This window comes from Gigantopelta aegis, chromosome 12 (assembly GCF_016097555.1).
Source record: "Gigantopelta aegis isolate Gae_Host chromosome 12, Gae_host_genome, whole genome shotgun sequence".
Taxonomy (NCBI): domain Eukaryota; kingdom Metazoa; phylum Mollusca; class Gastropoda; order Neomphalida; family Peltospiridae; genus Gigantopelta; species Gigantopelta aegis.
The window spans coordinates 21,404,791-21,427,331 of record NC_054710.1 but is presented as its reverse complement, the minus strand read 5'-3'; the positions used below and the strand labels follow the sequence as shown (position 1 = coordinate 21,427,331).

General features: G+C 37.7%; 1 protein-coding gene across 1 annotated transcript in view; it reads right to left on the bottom strand.

Moving 5' to 3' along the window:
- Positions 1 to 22,541, bottom strand: part of LOC121385885 (protein draper-like) — a 116,965-nt gene that overhangs the window by 12,505 nt on the left and 81,919 nt on the right. The window contains exons 14-18 of the mRNA XM_041516676.1: positions 16,005 to 16,097; positions 13,367 to 13,456; positions 8,508 to 8,597; positions 5,665 to 5,754; positions 3,916 to 4,005 (exon numbers count right to left, since the gene is read on the bottom strand). Coding sequence (XP_041372610.1) covers positions 3,916 to 4,005; positions 5,665 to 5,754; positions 8,508 to 8,597; positions 13,367 to 13,456; positions 16,005 to 16,097 — 453 coding nt within the window. The remainder of the gene's footprint in view (positions 1 to 3,915; positions 4,006 to 5,664; positions 5,755 to 8,507; positions 8,598 to 13,366; positions 13,457 to 16,004; positions 16,098 to 22,541) is intronic.

Genomic DNA, 22,541 nt, shown 5'->3' with positions numbered 1-22,541 from the left:
CGATATGTTGTGAATGTAACTTAGTTTAATTGGATTATTTATTAAAGGTAGGGTCAACTCAAACAAGAGCCTTATGTGTTGGAAAGATGCATACCCAGACCACCAACACACACTGACACTTTAGCAAATGAAAAATGTGTAATTTTAGAGTTAATAAAAAAACATGATTATTCCTGCTAACTGGGGGCAGCCATTTTGTTTCGTTTTTGTGACGTCCGGTGGGATAGTTTGGGGCGAAGTGACGTCAGCTCCTGACCATCTCCTGTATGTACAGTGTAAACAAAAGCAGTAATTTTAGACAAGGCTCTTCTCTTTGATCAACCTGACTTGTAAAACAGCATAAATGATGGAATAATATAATAAACTATTTAACTAAATATATTTCAAGTTGCATTAACGGAACAAAATGGGCTTATAGTATTTTTCTCTGTTTAATAATCCAAAGGAAAATGTACACTATTATGCCTATTGATAGGCTACGTTGGAGCAAAAACAACAGCCCACGATACCCAAGTGATAATTTTGGCCTTAATTGGCTCGTCTGGTTACCAATCAAATACACACCTGCCAATCAGGAATCACAGGTAGAAGCAACTTACAGCATAGACCAATTAACTAAGAAAATACTCCGTGTATCATTTCAGTACGTAGGTTCATGAGCAAAACATTGTTAATTGTTTCGACTTGTTGTGTCTTTGACAATGGTATTTTATTTTGTATTGAAAAATAATATATATAGTGCTGGATATACTTACTGCTGGCTTACTGGGATGTGTATTATTACAGAACATTGCAATGTATGACTATTTATCATCCCGCAAAAACCAGGTAGATTGTGTTTCTCTAGTTCTAAGGCTCATTCCTGATGTTACGCATTAAGTATTACGTAACCACCAGCTCGCCAGAGGGCGTACTCACTGAGATGGTACAAAATGGCTGTGCCCGTTATATATAATAGTCGTCACATTTACCCGTTTTATTAATTAACTATACGATTATACGTGTTGATATTAAGCAATAATGTGCATTATATATCATTGAATATGCATACCAGGCCAAATGCCTTAATTGTCCTCTCCTTTAATGTTAAATTAATAAATATTTAATTATATGCTTAAAGTATCACTTATTCAATTAGTATATCTAATTGTGTTTTTCCATTATTAGTTAAGAGTGTATTCTGGGTTTTTTTGCTAAACATACTGCAGAGAGTATATTTGTATAATTTAGATTATCTCGCCTTCATGTAAAATTCTTTAATCTCATTGGTTACTCATAAAACTGACCTTGATTGCAGAAACCTCAACAGCATTGACTGTATATGTAGATCACATACCAGTGCAATGTTCCACTTCTGAAAAACTTCTTGGTGTACACATTGACCCAACACTGACATGGGCTAACCACATAAATGCCATTATTAAAAAATCTTCTTATTTATTATACATTTTTCGACAAAACAGAAAATATCTTGACCAAAAGACCAGATTAATATTCTACAGCTCTTACATATTACCTCACTTAGACTATTGCTCCACAATTTGGGGAACCTGTTCAAAACATTCTATAAGAAAACTTCAAAAGATCCAAAATCAAGCTGCAAGACTTATTACTGAAAAAAGCAAAGAAATGTCCACTGCAGAAATAATTAGCTCTCTCAAATGGCTTAAAATCAAAGAGAGAATTGACTTTAGAACCTGCCAGTTTGTCTACAAAGTCCTCAACAAACTATCTCCATCATATCTAGAAACAATGTTTCAAACAACTTCAGAAATTCACTCCTTAAATCTGAGGTCAACTCAACATAATCACCTTTATGAATTAAAACCAAGAACAGAATTTTATCGCCATAGTTTTTCATGCAGGGTAGCTAAACTGTGGAACACACTACCTTCAAAGATAAAATATTCTCAATCCCTCACCTCATTCAAATCCAATTATTTTAAGCACTATTCAAATAATAATCAATTTTAAGATATACCTTTGTTGTTGATTTTGTGTTTGTTAAAATAATTATGATGTATTGAGTTATCACTGACTCAAGTTTCTTAACAAATTGATTTAAATATTATTTATATATTCATAATATGTGCTATTGTTCCTCATACTATACATATTACATGTATGTTGATGTTGTTTCTTTGAATGTATGTATGTATAATATCATGTATAGATTAGAGAGGGCCTCATGGGAGACCAGTCACCTTGTACTGAATGTGTTTACCCTCTGAAAATAAAGAATTTTATTATTTATTATTATTATTATTATCTATAGCCTAGTCCGTCCCATCCTACAAAAATGTAGGGTTTTTTTGTAAAATTTTTAAAAAAAGAAGCTAATTTTGTATGCATCTTGGAAAACAATCGGCTCAGAAAATTGCATAGCATGAAAAAAGGCGTTCCCTGTAAAACAGACTATAAATACATTAAATTAATTTTACTATACCTCCCACAGAGAAAACCTTTTTTCATACTATGGAATGTGCTATAAGTTATTTATTTCTGAGCAGACTGTTTTCACAACTGCACACAAAAAAATTGTATTGTTTTGTTATTTCCAAAACACTTTTACTTTTTTTTTTTTACGTCAAACTAAACTGAAATTATTCACACAAAAAAACATCTTCCTAGATGGATGGGACGGACTAAAAGTTGTTTTTGTTTATTTTTTAACTTTTAAAATAAGTTATTTATTTCTGAGCAGACTGTTTTCACAACTGCACACAAAAAATAGTATTGTTTTGTTATTTCCAAAACACTTTTACATTTTTTTTTTTTACATCAAACTAAACTGAAATTATTCACCAAAAAACCCCATCTTCATGGATGGGACGGACTAAAAGTCGTTTTTGTTTATTTCTTAAAATTACCGATATTGGGTCCACTTGACTCGTAGAATTCAAGTTATTTATCGTTTTTTCTACTACATCACAAGTATTAGAACATACAGTGTAGTAAAATAATTCGCACGAAAAGCTAAAGAACAAAACAAGAATAAAAGTTGTAAATTAGTGGTAAGCTGTCTCCACGACCATTTTCATCGTCATCTGTCAGGCCAGTGGTTCGTCGGAAGATGTTCCAGGTTCAAACTGATAAGGCATTATTTGTTGTGTTGCACAAATATTAGTCCAGTCGTCATTACTACACTATTCATCATCGAAAGAAGAATCGCATGATCAAGCTTGGCAGTCGCTGTCGGTCCCATTTTCGCTTGCACTGAAAGTCATCTTGTGGTAGGTTTCTGTGAAGCGCGTTCCCTTCGTGACGTCACGGCTATTTACAGGCAAATGTTTTTACCGAGAATTTTACTCGGTCGTTTCCGGGAGTGATGTTTTAATACTTTTATGTGGCATTTTCGTAATTATTGATTTACATATCGGTGTAAAATATTATTGCAATGAATTAAGAAAGCATTTAATTGTTGAATTTGAAATTTTAGTGTATGGTCTGGCACAGCACTTTAATTCAAATTAGTTTCTGGTTTCTTAGAATTATTGTTTTAACAGATGACTCGATTAAATGAACCCACAGAAAACTAATGTCACATCATGAATGTATGACCACGACAATATATCAAATATATGTGACATTAGTATTACTCTCATACAGTAAGGCTCAAAATTAATTTTGTTGAATTTAATCTGTAATATGTGATCAGGGCTGTATCTCTGCACAATGCAGACTAATGAAGACTAGTGCCTTGACTATAGGACGACAGCCACACTCGAGGAGATCCTTTACTGGAAATTTCATCCTTCTTGCACTGCCAAAAAGAGCAAACTTTGCTTAGAAACAGTTTTACATCACTTGTACTGATAACAAGAAAACTAAGAAAAGAAGAAAAAAAAACCCTGAACTATATGTTCTCTAAATATTGCAGAAGTTATTGGAAAAGTCATTTTAAATCAGACATACCACACTTGTCTCCAGTCCAATAACCATAACAACCACATGTGCAATCAAATAGGAGAGTGCTATTATTATGACACTGTAAGTCGCATATTTCTGAAAATATAAAGTAGTTCACAAAGCAGCAGAATCGATCGTAAACAAATACACATGTAGTTATATTTAATACTATTTACTATCGATCGTAGTAGCTATATTTTAATACTATTTACTATCGATCGTAAACAAATACACATGTACATGTTGTTATATTTTAATACTATTTACTATCGATCGTAAACAAATACACATGTACATGTTGTTATATTTTAATACTATTTACTATTATTCATGGCATTATTTGATTAAACCATTCAGTTATAAATAAATATCCAACTTTAACAACAACAATGTTGACATTACTATTAGAGTAATAGTTTGTTTATATACCCACACAAAGGCCATACATTCCTTCTTTCATAATTAGTGTGTTGGACGGGCATTGTTAACATGTGTAGTACTAACAATATGAGTGACCCTTCAATAGTGACGCTGAGTATAGTTCAACTTACTTGAATAAAATAAAATTGTTACTTGTCTTAATGTCATGGATGGGTCACAGATTACTGGTGGCCAAACATTATTTAGTGATATGCTACACGTGAAAGCAAACGGAAAGAAGGAAATGGTTTATTTAACGATGCACTCAACACATTTTATTTACGGTTATATGGTGTCGGTCATATGGTTAAGGACCACACAGATATTGAGGAAGGAAACCCGCTGTTGCCACGTCATTTGCTACTCTTTTCGATTAGCAGCAAGGGATCTTTTATATGCACCATCCCATAGACAGGATAGCACACACCACGGCCTTTAATGTACCAGTAGTGGTACACTGGCTGGAGCAAGAAATAGCCCAGTGGGCCCACCGACGGGGATCGATCCCATACCGACCGCACATCAAGTGAGCACTTTACCAATGGGCTACGTCCCGCCCCTGCAAATGGAAAGAAGATAATTGTTGATGCATTTCTTTTATTGACGTATGATCACAGCGTTCTCCTGTTATATATTCACACTTTCACCCACGGTGGTCAAATCGCATTCATCGCCATAGAACCGTACGAATATAAATATATGATATTTGAAATCTCTTTAAAATGAAGACCTAAACTACTCGAGTATAAAAAGTAAGATTTTTTTTTATATATCACTTCAGTTTACTTGATTGTCAGAAACATGTTTATTGGTCGGCTCTTAACAAATACAATGTACATACACCTTAGTAATGGCACATAACTGTAGACAATATTAATACTTCATGTTGAAATGAAAGATAAAGATATTACTTCCGAGAATGTAGAATGTAATAAACATTAGTTATTTAAACACAAATTATAGTGAATTTGCACCCAAAAAAAAGAAAGAATATATATTTGGCATCAATGCCGGAATTCCAAGTAGGGGAAGAAAATTCTGGATTTTTGTTTTTAAATTCCAGAAAGATGGTTGCCCAGAAGATAAAAATTATCATACAGAATGCATACTTTGTATTTTGTTTGCCCCACCCCACGCCAATTTTTAGCCTTTATGGCATACCCATTATATTGCCAATTAATTATATCAAAATACACTATCCAGGTATTTGTTGAAAAAGTTATTTTAAAAATAGAAGAGAAAGGTAAACAAGGGGAAAAAATCCTCAACTATGATTTCTGTAAATATTATAGAATATCAATAAAATTAGAATAGTTATTACTAGAAGAGACATACCACAGGTATCTCCTATCCAGTATGGTGGACAATCACATGTGCAGGTATCCGTATGAAGAATGCCATATTTACACTTCAAGTTGCATGTTTCTGCAATATCAAACAATCAGTTATAAATAAAATGCTCAAACTTGTCGATAATATCTTAACATGATACTCTCTTATTATTGTTTATAATATGTACCTGCTATTTTTTCTCTTTTCTTTTTATTGGGGGGAGGGGGAAGGTAAGTATCCCGATGAATTAATGGCAGATTGTGGTATCATCCTGGCATTCTCTCACAGATGATGGGAGATTAAGTCACAATATTATTAAAATATCCTTTCAGGGTTTCTGCCAGAATGTAAAATGGGTATGCATGGTGCCATACCCAAATATTTTTCCAGGTTTTATTATTTTAAGGTGACCTTTTTGACAAAATTAATTACTCCTATCATAACGGCACTGTTTTGTAGGTCGCATGGTTTGCTGTTGCCTCTCCAGTTGTTGTATGCAGGTAAAACACACATTTGTCATCCGTGATTGGGACATCCATCCAGGGTTTCTGCCAGAGGGTAAAATGGGTATGATGCAGGGGTGGGCAAAAACCCTTTTCTCCCGGTCTGGGACCGATTCTCGATCTCTGAGACCGCAATTATTTTTTTTAAATGTGTGTTTGCCGGTCCCACTTTTGTCATTCTTGTCGGTCCGAAGCACCTGTCCATTTCTATTATTGGAACAAATTCTTATCCGTCAAGTGGACTGGCCTGCCCAGACATCAGTATCTCATGCATGCATGATTTAAAATAATAAATAAATAGTGGTCAATATGGCTAGTGGCAAGACGTCTGTGATTTTGAAGTCGGCCTAAGTATATATCGTCAGTCACTGAAGTCGGACCTACAGTAGTGTCAATCCACAGCCACTAGGCTAGACATTAATTTTGTCAAAGTTGCTGAGCCGGTCAAGAGATTAAACAGACGTTAACAATAACACCATTCTTGGTGAGATAGCCATCAAGGAAGTCCCACATACACCCCCCCCCCCCCCCCCCCCCCCCCAATCAACTGCAGTTGCATTCAGCACACACATTGTAAATATTCAATTTCATAACGCCATACCCAAAAATTCTTTCTGGCAGAAACACTGCCATCATACTCCCAAGCCCTGGAGTAACGAGGCATTATGTTGAGACGGTGCTCTCGCCAGATGTGGAGAAAGCAAGATAATAATTGGGACTGACATCGGGTCAAAAATATGTAACAATTTTCTTTAGTTTTTCTGTGCTCATCTGAGTAAAAGTGTGTTATACATGCTTTTAAAAAACCCATATATTATCATTCATGTATTAGTGCCTGCTGGTTGTACGGGGGAATTGCAGCCCATGGACCTGAGTGTGATCGCGGACTTCAAAATGATATGAAAGCCTGTTTTACAGAGTGGTATGTGGATACAGTGACAGATCAAGAAAACACGGAGTCTGCTAATTCAAACCTTGAGAATATAAGTTTACCACAGGTGGCTGATCGAGAAAACACCAAGTCAGCTGATTCAAACCTTGAGAATAAGTTTACCGCAGGTGGCTGATTGAGAAAATACCGAGTCAGCTGATTCAAACCGTGAGAGTAATGTTTGATTTATGGCTAATTTCCCTGATGAAACCACGTACTGCACACCAGAAGGATTCTCAACATGTTTGACAAACTTAAAGTGTGAACAGACATGATTCAAAGTGGGTGGAAAAAAGCCGGACTTACAGATGCTATTGTGCATGCTCTGTTTCAGTGAGACAAACAATGGACTATGATTCAGGATGGACAGTTTACTTTGAAATTGTATGTTTTATTTACTACATGAATTTATTAACAGAAACATTGCATTTCAAAATAATCATGTTTTGTTTTTATTTTGTTTTGAAAATAATAAAATATATACTAGTATTACTTTTATTGGAGAACAAAATAAAATGTGTCAAGTAATCATTGCATCCATGTGCTCGTCGCATTTTCGCATTAATTACTTGCTCGCGTTAAGTTTATGATTTACAGTCTCTGCTGTCAATATTTTAATCTGGAAGTAAATGATAGACACTGGAAAACAAGTTTATAGATGACGTGTACGGATACATACTTTACTCTCATTTTATGTCAATTGAAACCAATCTTTTTTGTTCTTTTTCATCCTTACCATATGTAAATTAATATCAGTCCTAATGTCAGCATAGTTGAAACTCATTTTATAATCCGGATAGTTAATGTCTTCACATTAAAATCAAGAGCTCATGCAAATGGTCATACAGAATGTAAATTGTGTATTTTTAATGGCAATTGCTTCTTGCTTAATGCCAACTGTGAGCCTTGACGTCATTCTACTTATATTACCAGACAGGTCCCATCAAAAAGTACTGTCTAGTTACACATGTATTTGTTTAAACAAAAACAAAATTCAAACTACATGTATAGAGAAAGGAAAACAAATGAAGGCAAGACAAAATATTCAACTATAATTGCTCTAAATATTGTAGAATTTCAGGAAACTAGAATAATAGTTTTCACTTCATTTCAATTTATTTTCGTGCGTAATATCCAATTAAGGTTCAAGCACGCTATCCTGGGCACACACACCTCAGTTAGCTGGGCTGTCTGTCCAGGACAGTGGGTTAGTTGTTAGTTGGTTAGTGGTTAGTGAGAGAGAAGAGGGTGTATAGTGGCCTTATACCTACCCATTGAGCCCTTAAGAACTCGCTCTGGGTTGGAGTCGGTATACCAGGCTGCGAACCCTGTACCTACCAGCCTGTAGTCTGATGGTTTAACTTCGACACCACCGAGGCCGGTAATAATAGATATTCCTAGAACAGACATACCACACTTATCTCCAATCCAGTGTTTTGGACAATCACACATGCAATCAGATTCTTGAAGTTTGCCTCTTTGACACTCTAAGCTGCATTTGTCTGCAAAATGTAAAACATGCAGTCCAGAAACAGCAAAATGTTAAACACTGTTGTAAAGCAGATTGTTGTATTGTCCTGGGAGAGGCAGGCCTCGTGTAGGTGGATCACCTGACTGGTATATGGGAGGAAGGAAAGAAATGATTTATTTAATGATGCACTCAACACATTTTATTTACTGTTATATGGCGTCAGACATATGGTTAAGGACCACACAGATATTGAGGGAGGAAACCCACTGTCGCCACTTCATGGGCTACTCTTTTCGATTAGTAGCAAGGGATCTTTTATATGCACCATCCCATAGACAGGATAGTACATACCATGGCCTTTGATGTACCAGTCGTGGTGCACTGGCTGGAGCGATACATGGGAGGAGTCACCGCCTTGTAGAAAGTCAATAAACATTCATTTATTTATTGTTCCCACGCCATATAACCGTAAATAAAATGTGTTGAATGTGTTGTTAAACAAACCATTTCCTTCCTTCATTTATTGTAAAAAAGAAACTTGTGACTTCCTTGTTTAGATATAATATTGATTACATTATAACTATTCGTTTTGTCATTCAAGTCAAAAAGGACAATTAAAATGCATAAGTTCCCTTTTCAGGTTTTTTAATATAAGATTAGTTGAACTGACGGTCACCTTTCTACATCACTAAGTACAGTCATCATTAGCCCTATCCTCCCCCACCCCTAAAATAATATCACTAAGTACAGTCATCATTAGCCCTATCCTCCCACACCCCTAGAATAATATCACTAAGTACAGTCATCATTAGCCCTATCCTCCCCCACCCCTAAAATAATATCACTAAGTACAGTCATCATTAGCCCTATCCTCCCCCACCCTAAATAATATCACTAAGTACAGTCATCATTAGCCCTATCCTCCCACACCCCTAGAATAATATCCTAAGTACAGTCATCATTAGCCCTATCCTCCCCCAAAATAATATCACTAAGTACAGTCATCATTAGCCCTATCCTCCCACACCCCTAGAATAATATCACTAAGTACAGTCATCATTAGCCCTATCCTCCCCCACCCCTAAAATAATATCACTAAGTACAGTCATCATTAGCCCTATCCTCCCCCACCCCTAAAATAATATCACTAAGTACAGTCATCATTAGCCCTATCCTCCCACACCCCTAGAATAATATCACTAAGTACAGTCATCATTAGCCCTATCCTCCCCCACCCCTAAAATAATATCACTAAGTACAGTCATCATTAGCCCTATCCTCCCCCACCCCTAAAATAATATCACTAAGTACAGTCATCATTAGCCCTATCCTCCCACACCCCTAGAATAATATCACTAAGTACAGTCATCATTAGCCCTATCCTCCCACACCCCTAAAATAATATCACTAAGTACAGTCATCATTAGCCCTATCCTCCCCCACCCCTAAAATAATATCACTAAGTACAGTCATCATTAGCCCTATCCTCCCACACCCCTAGAATAATATCACTAAGTACAGTCATCATTAGCCCTATCCTCCCCCACCCCTAAAATAATATCACTAAGTACAGTCATCATTAGCCCTATCCTCCCCCACCCCTGCAGGTCAATATCTACCACCCCTGTTAAAACTAGCATCTCCTCAGCCACCGCACTTGTCACCGTGACTTCTGTGCCTATGGTCCCTGCACCCCTTACCGGGTGCGTTCAGGGTATGAATGAAACAAATTACTCTGCAGATAATGTGCTTTGTTCATACCCAAGGGCTGGACGTAGCCCAGTGGGAAAACGCTCACTTGATGCACGGTCGGTCTAGGATCGATCCCCATCGGTGGGCCTATTGGGATATTTCTCGCTCTAGCCAGTGCACCACGACTGGTATATCAGAGGCCATGGTATGTGCTATCCTGTCTGTGGGATGGTGCATATAAAAGATCCCTTGCTACTAATGGAAAAATGTAGCGAGTTTGACTGTGCCAAAATGACGATATGTTTGACATCCAATAGCCGATGATTAATAAATGAATGTGCTCTAGTGGTGTCGTTAAACAAAACAAACATTCTTCCTTTCTTTGTTCATACCATGCAGATGAACGTTAAAAAAAAGAAGACAGTCCTTATAATTAAATTTAAAACATACTTATTAATAATCACACTAAAAGTTCATATTTTAGTTTGAATTATTTTTTGGGGTGCTAAACAATAATGCTCAAGAAGACTAATTACCAATATAAAGTGACGTCAGGTATGATGTTGCCTGACATTATTTTAACATTCATTGAGAAATGAGCAAACGTATGTCGCTACGGCTGGACCAATGAGACGATGTTAAACAGTAATGAATATATAGGAAACTAAATTACGGGAGACCGGGGCACAGTGGATCAAGGGGCACAGTGAATCTGTCTATTTTTAGAGAAATTGATACTTTGTAATAACAAGATGATGTCATCAGTTTATACCTCTAGGCAATCCCCAACTGAATTAGTGCATGATTCAAGACCAGATTTCACTGCAGAACAATTACAAGGTAAAGTATGTTTTTCACTATCTAAAGTAAAATTTGCATGCTCTATTGTTTTTGTCATTTAGTATAGATCAACCAGTAATAAGTAACCAAGCAATTATTGTAATTAGAGGGCTGTTTCATGCAGTTAATAACCATGTGTTCTGTCTGCTGCAGGCAGCCATTTTTAAAACAATGCCACAATTTTTAAGAGGGCATTAAGTGCATTTGGAGTACAGTGAATCATTTTGACAAGTGATTCACTGTGCCCCGGAAAATTATCAAAACTTTATAGGGCAGGTCCAAAACCGTATTGAAGCTACTGATTAGGCAATCTTTGAAGTGAAGTTCTTGAGACGTGAGAAACCAAAGTCATTCACATTTATTTTTCCAAATGTAGAAGACCTATCAGATGTTTCGTTCGAAGATGTTGTAGGGAAGTTGCCTGCTCCCAACCAACAAGGTGGCACAGCTCGTGTCGCACGCCATATGGTATTTCCAGTGGACCTCACCTCTTACTCAAATGTGCTGCGCTAGGTTAACACCAGTTAACATCTTCAACCAGGGGATTCACTGACCTGTTTTGAATATTGCACGACCCACAGATGCAGATTAGTTTAAAATGTTTTGCAAGACATGCACATACTATGTTACCTTTGTACTTGTTCATTGTTTATAACCTTGAACACTAGGTTTAACTGTAACAGGTTTTTTTGGACTATTTTAAATTCAGTTATTATAATTTTATTTCCTTTTGCCTACACTTAGAAGGCATAGGCAACTATTGCCACAAGTGCCTAATTTTGCTATATTTGTTATCAACAACATCTTTTTAAGCACAGTTATTTTGGTATTTGTCAAATTTTCATTTTTAAGAATAAATACAATTTTTGTGAATATTAAACTGGAATATGGAGTCTTTTTTAACATTTGATTTACTGTTCCCCGTTCAGTGGTTCACTCTGCCCCGGTACCTGCCCACAGTGAATAAAAAAGTTTTTTTTTTTAATTTCCATTCAGCAAAAAATGGTGGCAATTGGCAGGTTATAAGTAAACGTGTTTTATAGAGGTGAAGTTCTTCTATCATTTCTACCATCAACATTAAGCATGCCGACTTTAACATAGAAATAATATTAAACAGAAGATTTCTGATCCACTGTGCCCCGGTCTCCCCTGTAATGCTATAAAATACACCTCACAGGTCCTTATTTTTCACACACTAGCTGTCCAAATCTCTCCCCCTCCAGCAGGGCATTAGGCAAGTAGGACATGTTTCTGGAAAAAACCCCAGTATATACCACGTTTTACTGATCAGTATTTTAATTATTAACTGTTTGTAATGTATACTTTGTAGACGTTCCAGATTCCAACAAACCCATATTGCAAAAAACACCAGGATGTTCCATCTAGAAATTTGTTTTCTTTTTTAATATTTATTCAGACTTGCAATAATGTGGTTCACACCACTGGTGCATGGTAGTATTTAGAGGACCATGACGTGGTATATGAAGCATCAAACAGGTCTGCATTTTCTCTGCAGTACAATTGTTAATTTAGTATAAGAAAGATTCTACAACTCGTCAAGTGTCCATGCAAAATGTCCAAGAAATCCTGTCTTCCGATATTCTTCCAAGATGTCCGGTATTTAAATCATTTTAATCCCACTGAAATATGTCAGGATCCCATCGGGATATGCCAGGATCCCACTGGGATATGCCAGCTAGGATCCCACCGGGATATATGCCAGGATCCCACCAGGATATGCCAGATAGGATCCCACTGGGATATGCCAGGATCCCACCAGGATATGCCAGGATCCCACCAGGATATGCCAGGATTCCACTAGGATCTGTCGAGATCCAACCGGGACAACTGGGAATCTCATCATTCAATCACGGCAGGATCTACATGTAGCTGTATTTTCGCTTGGGATGCCTCATGAAAATAAACGCTAACAGATTTCCTACAAGTATTCTAAGAAAGGAGCTACATGTATGCTGCAAAAAAAATGGATCTAAGTGTAGCAGTCTAGAGTCCTTAACCCTCTAATTCATACATGTGTAGCGTAGGCTGCACATGAATAATTATACAAGGTTTTGGGTGCCAATCCCTAGCTATCCAGATTTTAAACTTTGACTTGGACATCTCTATAGGGCCCTGATATGAAGGGGGAAAAGGAGAAAGGACAGGTAAGAAGAAAAAAGAACAAATTCTCAAAAAAATGTTCTCTCTCTATAAGTATTGTAGAATTTCAGAAGACTATAATAATAGTTATTCTTAGAACGGACATACCACACTTATCTCTGGTCCAGTACTTTTCACAATCACACGTGCAGTTGTTTTTTTGAAACTTGCCATTGTCACACTGTAAGATGCAATTTTCTGAAAAACAAAGCAATTCAGAAACCAGAAAAATCACAAACATAATTCATATTCTTTGACCACTATCAAGAATGGCCATTATAGGTACTGTAAAATGGATATTCACATGTTTGTAATTATCGCTGGGTTTTTCACGTTTGTAATTTAACCACAAGTTCCATTAAATTATGAAAAACAAAAAACAAAACAAAAAATGACAAACTTAGCATGGTACATTTACTCATAATACTTGTACTACCAAATATGGCAAAACAATAAACACAAGACACAATCAAATAATGAAACAAATAATAAAGTTTGTTTTATTATTGTTCCAAAACAGAATTTGGAAAAACTGCTTCTCACTTTGTACTGCTTTCTATTTTTAACGGACCAATTAAAATAATTAAGGGACACTTAGATATAACTGTTCTGCATCTTCTGATAAATGTCAACCACAAATCGATAAATGTCAACCACAAGACGATAGCTTTTTTCAGTACTAGTGTACAGAAACAAAACAGTCGAGACATTTTTATCTATTACAACTGTTTAGTTGTCTATATTTCTTCACACATGCTGGAGAGGTGATTGGATCACATCCAGGATTACATTAATTAATTGTATATGATATATGCGGTATCCTGTGGATAAAAGACGTGTGATTGCAACACTCATCAGCCGAGTAATACTATTAAGTATACCTCTATGAGACTACTAATACTCTAGTAATTGTATATGATATATGCGGTAACCTGTGTGATTGCAACACTCATCAGCCGAGTAATACTATTAAGTATACCTCTATGAGACTACTAATACTCTAGTAATTGTATATGATATATGCGGTAACCTGTGTGATTGCAACACTCATCAGCCGAGTAATAGTATTAAGTATACCTCTATGAGACTACTAATACTCTAGTAATTGTATATGATATATGCGGTAACCTGTGTGATTGCAACACTCATCAGCCGAGTAATACTATTAAGTATACCTCTATGAGACTACTAATACTCTAGTAATTGTATATGATATATGCGGTAACCTGTGTGATTGCAACACTCATCAGCCGAGTAATACTATTAAGTATACCTCTATGAGACTACTAATACTCTAGTAATTGTATATGTATGTGTACCAAAACAGAGTTTTCTACATGTGGGAAATGGGTTTTTTTGGGGTGGGTGTTTTTTTTGCCCACTATATGGAAATTAAAAACTGCAAGATGGCTGTATTTACAATATGGCGAAAATGTACTCCAGCTAATAATCTCCATTTTACAGTATTTCCAAAATGTCTTCAATCAAGTGGTATTAATCACATGGGGATTTCGAGAATTCCAAAGATTTACTTGAATCATGGACTCTCAATCTAGATCAAAGTGATATTAAAACATTTAATTTTTTCGACATTATATACACCACAATTAATACTCCAAGGAAAAACCTACAGAAAAGCTTTATTCATTACAATAAACGGCGAACGAAGATTATAAATACATAAGTACCTTCCAATTCTGGACAATTCATAAAGACCGAGCATGAATCCAGACTAAAGTAAAGTATATTGAGACAGATACATGTATATGTAAAATGCTGGAAACTGACAACATACATGTACATGTACATTTACATTGTCAAAGTGAGGACAGAACATACAGACAGGAAATAGGAATCCCCATGGGCACTAACTGTGCTCCACTACTCGCCGATTTCTTTCTCCATGCATATGAATCAGAATTTCTGACTAATCTGGTTAAATCAATCCAAAGGGATCTGGCTGAAAGTTTAAACTTTACTTTCAGCTATATTGATGACCTGGGGAGAGGCAGTCGTTCAATATCATTGATTCTAATGTCAACATGATTTAAACCAATTTCAAAATCTGAGTAGAATTCTAAGTACAATGCTTTAAGATGAAAATCAAAAGCTCTTTTTCAAAAGAGCAAACTGCAAACTGTTTATTTTTTTAGAGCTAATTTTGTTTGTCACCTATATGTACCTACCAAGTTTGACGTTTGTTTTGTTTAACGACACCACTAGAGAACATTGATTTGTTAATCATCGGCTATTGGATGTCAAACATTTAGTAATTTTGACAAAGTCTTAGAGAGGAAACCCACTACTTTTTACCAATTAGTAGCAAGGGATCTTTTATATGCACCATCCCACAGACAGGATAGCACATACCATGGCCTTTGATATATACCAGTCGTGGTGCACTGGCTGGAACGAGAAATAGCCCAATGGGCCCACCGATGGGGATCGATCCCAAACCGACCACACATCAAGCGAGTGCTTTACCACTGAGCTACATCCCGCCCTACCAAGTTTGAGTCTAACTGATGTGATGCCACTTGGATTCCCAGTCAGGTCCCAATGCAAAACTGCACTTTGTAGGTATTTGTTGAAAAAAATGTTTTTGGAAATACACATGTATACATGTATGTAGATGAGAAAGGAAAATAGAAGAGAAATATGAACCTTTAGTTTCTTTGTTCCCTAAATATTGTAGAATTTGAGAAACTTAGCATATATGTAATAGTTATTCCTAGAACAGACGTACCACACTTATCTCCAGTCCAGTACTTTTCACAACAACATGTGCAGTTATTTTTGTCAAGCTGGCCTTCATTTTGACACTCTAGGGTGCATTGTTCTGAAAAATATAAAACATTACAGTACCAGCAAAATCATAAACGTTTAGTTATATTTTAATATTACTTTCTATTATTCTTTGTATTATGACTTTCATTCATAAATCAAATACCACAACTAGGTTGACATTATACTGTATTACTATTGTTTCTTACACACCCGTAATTAACTGGTGAAATAAATGGTATCTAATGGCCACTCATGTATTATTCTCTATTTATAATACCCTCAAGCATATTTTGGGTTTTTCTTTGGCAATTATAATGTTGACTGATTAAAGAAAAGTAGATCATTAAATTATTCTAGGGAGGCAGGCCTCCTGCAGACAATCACCTGACAGAGATATACAGGAGTCACTATCCTGTTAAAAAGACCATTATGTCTGCCTTTTGCAAATATGGTATTAATAACATTAAGTATTTGAAGTTAAAGTTTGTTTGGTTAATGACACCACTAGAGCACATTACTTATTAATCATCGGCCATGTTCAACATTTAGTATTTTTAGATATACAGGATTGTCTTAGAGACCAAACCCGCTTCATTTTTCCATTAGTAGCAAGATACATGTATCTTTTATATGCACCATTTCTTTTCTTTTTCCATTAGTAGCAAGATACATGTATCTTTTATATGCACCATTTGTTATCTTTTTCCATTTAATTATTTAATTCCTACTTTATGTGGTGTATTATATCATAGCAAGTGAATCTACAAACGTCAAGCTTAGCCTAGCCAGAGACAATTAGATGTATTCCAGAGTAATACTTAGCCCGGCCAGAGACAATTAGATGTATTCCAGAGCAATACTTAGCCCGGCCAGAGACAATTAGATGTATTCCAGAGTAATACTTAGCCCGGCCAGAGACAATTAGATGTATTCCAGAGTAATACTTAGCCCGGCCAGAGACAATTAGATGTATTCCAGAGTAATACTTACCGTAGCCCGGCCAGAGACAATTAGATGTATTCCAGAGTAATACTTAGCCTAGCCAGAGACAATTAGATGTATTCCAGAGTAATACTTAGCCTAGCCAGAGACAATTAGATGTATTCCAGAGTAATACTTAGCCTCGCCAGAGACAATTGGATGTATTCCAGAGTAATACTTAGCCCGGCCAGAGACAATTAGATGTATTCCAGAGCAATACTTAGCCCGGCCAGAGACAATTAGATGTATTCCAGAGCAATACTTAGCCCGGCCAGAGACAATTAGATGTATTCCAGAGCAATACTTAGCCCGGCCAGAGACAATTAGATGTATTCCAGAGTAATACTTAGCCCGGCCAGAGACAATTAGATGTATTCCAGAGTAATACTTAGCCCGGCCAGAGACAATTAGATGTATTCCAGAGTAATACTTAGCCTAGCCAGAGACAATTAGATGTATTCCAGAGCAATACTTAGCCCGGCCAGAGACAATTAGATGTATTCCAGAGTAATACTTAGCCTCGCCAGAGACAATTGGATGTATTCCAGAGTAATACTTAGCCCGGCCAGAGACAATTAGATGTATTCCAGAGCAATACTTAGCCCGGCCAGAGACAATTAGATGTATTCCAGAGCAATACTTAGCCCGGCCAGAGACAATTAGATGTATTCCAGAGCAATACTTAGCCCGGCCAGAGACAATTAGATGTATTCCAGAGCAATACTTAGCCCGGCCAGAGACAATTAGATGTATTCCAGAGTAATACTTAGCCTAGCCAGAGACAATTAGATGTATTCCAGAGCAATACTTAGCCCGGCCAGAGACAATTAGATGTATTCCAGAGTAATACTTAGCCTCGCCAGAGACAATTGGATGTATTCCAGAGTAATACTTAGCCCGGCCAGAGACAATTAGATGTATTCCAGAGTAATACTTAGCCTCGCCAGAGACAATTGGATGTATTCCAGAGCAATACTTAGCCCGGCCAGAGACAATTAGATGTATTCCAGAGCAATACTTAGCCCGGCCAGAGACAATTAGATGTATTCCAGAGTAATACTTAGCCTAGCCAGAGACAATTAGATGTATTCCAGAGCAATACTTAGCCCGGCCAGAGACAATTAGATGTATTCCAGAGTAATACTTAGCCCGGCCAGAGACAATTAGATGTATTCCAGAGTAATACTTAGCCCGGCCAGAGACAATTGGATGTATTCCAGAGCAATACTTAGCCCGGCCAGAGACAGCCAGAGACAATTAGATGTATTCCAGAGTAATACTTAGCCCGGCCAGAGACAATTAGATGTATTCCAGAGTAATACTTAGCCTAGCCAGAGACAATTGGATGTATTCCAGAGTAATACTTAGCCCGGCCAGAGACAATTAGATGTATTCCAGAGTAATACTTAGCCTAGCCAGAGACAATTAGATGTATTCCAGAGCAATACTTAGCCCGGCCAGAGACAATTAGATGTATTCCAGAGTAATACTTAGCCCGGCCAGAGACAATTAGATGTATTCCAGAGTAATACTTAGCCCGGCCAGAGACAATTGGATGTATTCCAGAGCAATACTTAGCCCGGCCAGAGACAGCCAGAGACAATTAGATGTATTCCAGAGTAATACTTAGCCCGGCCAGAGACAATTAGATGTATTCCAGAGTAATACTTAGCCTAGTCAGAGACAATTAGATGTATTCCAGAGTAATACTTAGCCCGGCCAGAGACAATTAGATGTATTCCAGAGTAATACTTAGCCTAGTCAGAGACAATTAGATGTATTCCAGAGTAATACTTAGCCTAGCCAGAGACAATTGGATGTATTCCAGAGTAATACTTAGCCCGGCCAGAGACAATTGGATGTATTCCAGAGTAATACTTAGCCCGGCCAGAGACAATTAGATGTATTCCAGAGCAATACTTAGCCCGGCCAGAGACAATTAGATGTATTCCAGAGTAATACTTAGCCCGGCCAGAGACAATTAGATGTATTCCAGAGTAATACTTAGCCCGGCCAGAGACAATTAGATGTATTCCAGAGCAATACTTAGCCCGGCCAGAGACAATTAGATGTATTCCAGAGCAATACTTAGCCCGGCCAGAGACAATTAGATGTATTCCAGAGCAATACTTAGCCCGGCCAGAGACAATTAGATGTATTCCAGAGTAATACTTAGCCCGGCCAGAGACAATTGGATGTATTCCAGAGCAATACTTAGCCTGGCCAGAGACAGCCAGAGACAATTAGATGTATTCCAGAGTAATACTTAGCCTAGTCAGAGACAATTAGATGTATTCCAGAGTAATACTTAGCCCGGCCAGAGACAATTAGATGTATTCCAGAGTAATACTTAGCCTAGTCAGAGACAATTAGATGTATTCCAGAGTAATACTTAGCCTAGCCAGAGACAATTAGATGTATTCCAGAGTAATACTTAGCCCGGCCAGAGACAATTGGATGTATTCCAGAGTAATACTTAGCCTAGCCAGAGACAATTGGATGTATTCCAGAGCAATACTTAGCCCGGCCAGAGACAATTGGATGTATTCCAGAGCAATACTTAGCCCGGCCAGAGACAATTGGATGTATTCCAGAGCAATACTTAGCCCGGCCAGAGACAATTGGATGTATTCCAGAGCAATACTTAGCCCGGCCAGAGACAATTGGATGTATTCCAGAGCAATACTTAGCCCGGCCAGAGACAATTGGATGTATTCCAGAGCAATACTTAGCCCGGCCAGAGACAATTGGATGTATTCCAGAGCAATACTTAGCCCGGCCAGAGACAATTAGATGTATTCCAGAGTAATACTTAGCCCAGCCAGAGCCAGTTAAGAGACAATTAGATGTATTCCAGAGTAATACTTAGCCTGGCCAGAGACAATTAGATGTATTCCAGAGTAATACTTAGCCCGGCCAGAGACAATTAGATGTATTCCAGAGTAATACTTAGCCCGGCCAGAGACAATTAAGAGACAATTAGATGTATTCCAGAGTAATACTTAGCCCGGCCAGAGACAATTAGATGTATTCCAGAGCAATACTTAGCCCGGCCAGAGACAATTGGATGTATTCCAGAGCAATACTTAGCCCGGCCAGAGACAATTGGATGTATTCCAGAGCAATACTTAGCCCGGCCAGAGACAATTGGATGTATTCCAGAGCAATACTTAGCCCGGCCAGAGACAATTAGATGTATTCCAGAGTAATACTTAGCCCGGCCAGAGACAATTAGATGTATTCCAGAGTAATACTTAGCCCGGCCAGAGACAATTAGATGTATTCCAGAGCAATACTTAGCCCGGCCAGAGACAATTAGATGTATTCCAGAGCAATACTTAGCCCGGCCAGAGACAATTAGATGTATTCCAGAGTAATACTTAGCCTAGCCAGAGACAATTAGATGTATTCCAGAGTAATACTTAGCCTAGTCAGAGACAATTAGATGTATTCCAGAGTAATACTTAGCCCGGCCAGAGACAATTAGATGTATTCCAGAGCAATACTTAGCCCGGCCAGAGACAATTAGATGTATTCCAGAGTAATACTTAGCCTCGCCAGAGACAATTAGATGTATTCCAGAGTAATACTTAGCCCGGCCAGAGACAATTAGATGTATTCCAGAGTAATACTTAGCCCGGCCAGAGACAATTAGATGTATTCCAGAGTAATACTTAGCCTCGCCAGAGACAATTGGATGTATTCCAGAGTAATACTTAGCCTCGCCAGAGACAATTGGATGTATTCCAGAGCAATACTTAGCCCGGCCAGAGACAATTAGATGTATTCCAGAGTAATACTTAGCCTCGCCAGAGACAATTAGATGTATTCCAGAGTAATACTTAGCCTCGCCAGAGACAATTGGATGTATTCCAGAGTAATACTTAGCCTCGCCAGAGACAATTAGATGTATTCCAGAGCAATACTTAGCCCGGCCAGAGACAATTAGATGTATTCCAGAGCAATACTTAGCCTCGCCAGAGACAATTGGATGTATTCCAGAGTAATACTTAGCCTCGCCAGAGACAATTGGATGTATTCCAGAGTAATACTTAGCCTCGCCAGAGACAATTGGATGTATTCCAGAGTAATACTTAGCCTCGCCAGAGACAATTGGATGTATTCCAGAGTAATACTTAGCCCGGCCAGAGACAATTAGATGTATTCCAGAGTAATACTTAGCCCGGCCAGAGACAATTGGATGTATTCCAGAGTAATACTTAGCCTCGCCAGAGACAATTGGATGTATTCCAGAGTAATACTTAGCCCGGCCAGAGACAATTAGATGTATTCCAGAGCAATACTTAGCCCGGCCAGAGACAATTAGATGTATTCCAGAGCAATACTTAGCCCGGCCAGAGACAATTAGATGTATTCCAGAGCAATACTTAGCCCGGCCAGAGACAATTAGATGTATTCCAGAGTAATACTTAGCCCGGCCAGAGACAATTGGATGTATTCCAGAGCAATACTTAGCCCGGCCAGAGACAATTAGATGTATTCCAGAGTAATACTTAGCCTAGCCAGAGACAATTAGATGTATTCCAGAGTAATACTTAGCCTAGTCAGAGACAATTAGATGTATTCCAGAGTAATACTTAGCCCGGCCAGAGACAATTAGATGTATTCCAGAGCAATACTTAGCCCGGCCAGAGACAATTAGATGTATTCCAGAGTAATACTTAGCCTCGCCAGAGACAATTAGATGTATTCCAGAGTAATACTTAGCCCGGCCAGAGACAATTAGATGTATTCCAGAGTAATACTTAGCCCGGCCAGAGACAATTAGATGTATTCCAGAGTAATACTTAGCCTCGCCAGAGACAATTGGATGTATTCCAGAGTAATACTTAGCCTCGCCAGAGACAATTGGATGTATTCCAGAGCAATACTTAGCCCGGCCAGAGACAATTAGATGTATTCCAGAGTAATACTTAGCCTCGCCAGAGACAATTAGATGTATTCCAGAGTAATACTTAGCCTCGCCAGAGACAATTGGATGTATTCCAGAGTAATACTTAGCCTCGCCAGAGACAATTAGATGTATTCCAGAGCAATACTTAGCCCGGCCAGAGACAATTGGATGTATTCCAGAGCAATACTTAGCCTCGCCAGAGACAATTGGATGTATTCCAGAGTAATACTTAGCCTCGCCAGAGACAATTGGATGTATTCCAGAGTAATACTTAGCCTCGCCAGAGACAATTGGATGTATTCCAGAGTAATACTTAGCCTCGCCAGAGACAATTGGATGTATTCCAGAGTAATACTTAGCCCGGCCAGAGACAATTAGATGTATTCCAGAGTAATACTTAGCCCGGCCAGAGACAATTAGATGTATTCCAGAGCAATACTTAGCCCGGCCAGAGACAATTAGATGTATTCCAGAGTAATACTTAGCCCGGCCAGAGACAATTGGATGTATTCCAGAGTAATACTTAGCCTCGCCAGAGACAATTGGATGTATTCCAGAGTAATACTTAGCCTCGCCAGAGACAATTGGATGTATTCCAGA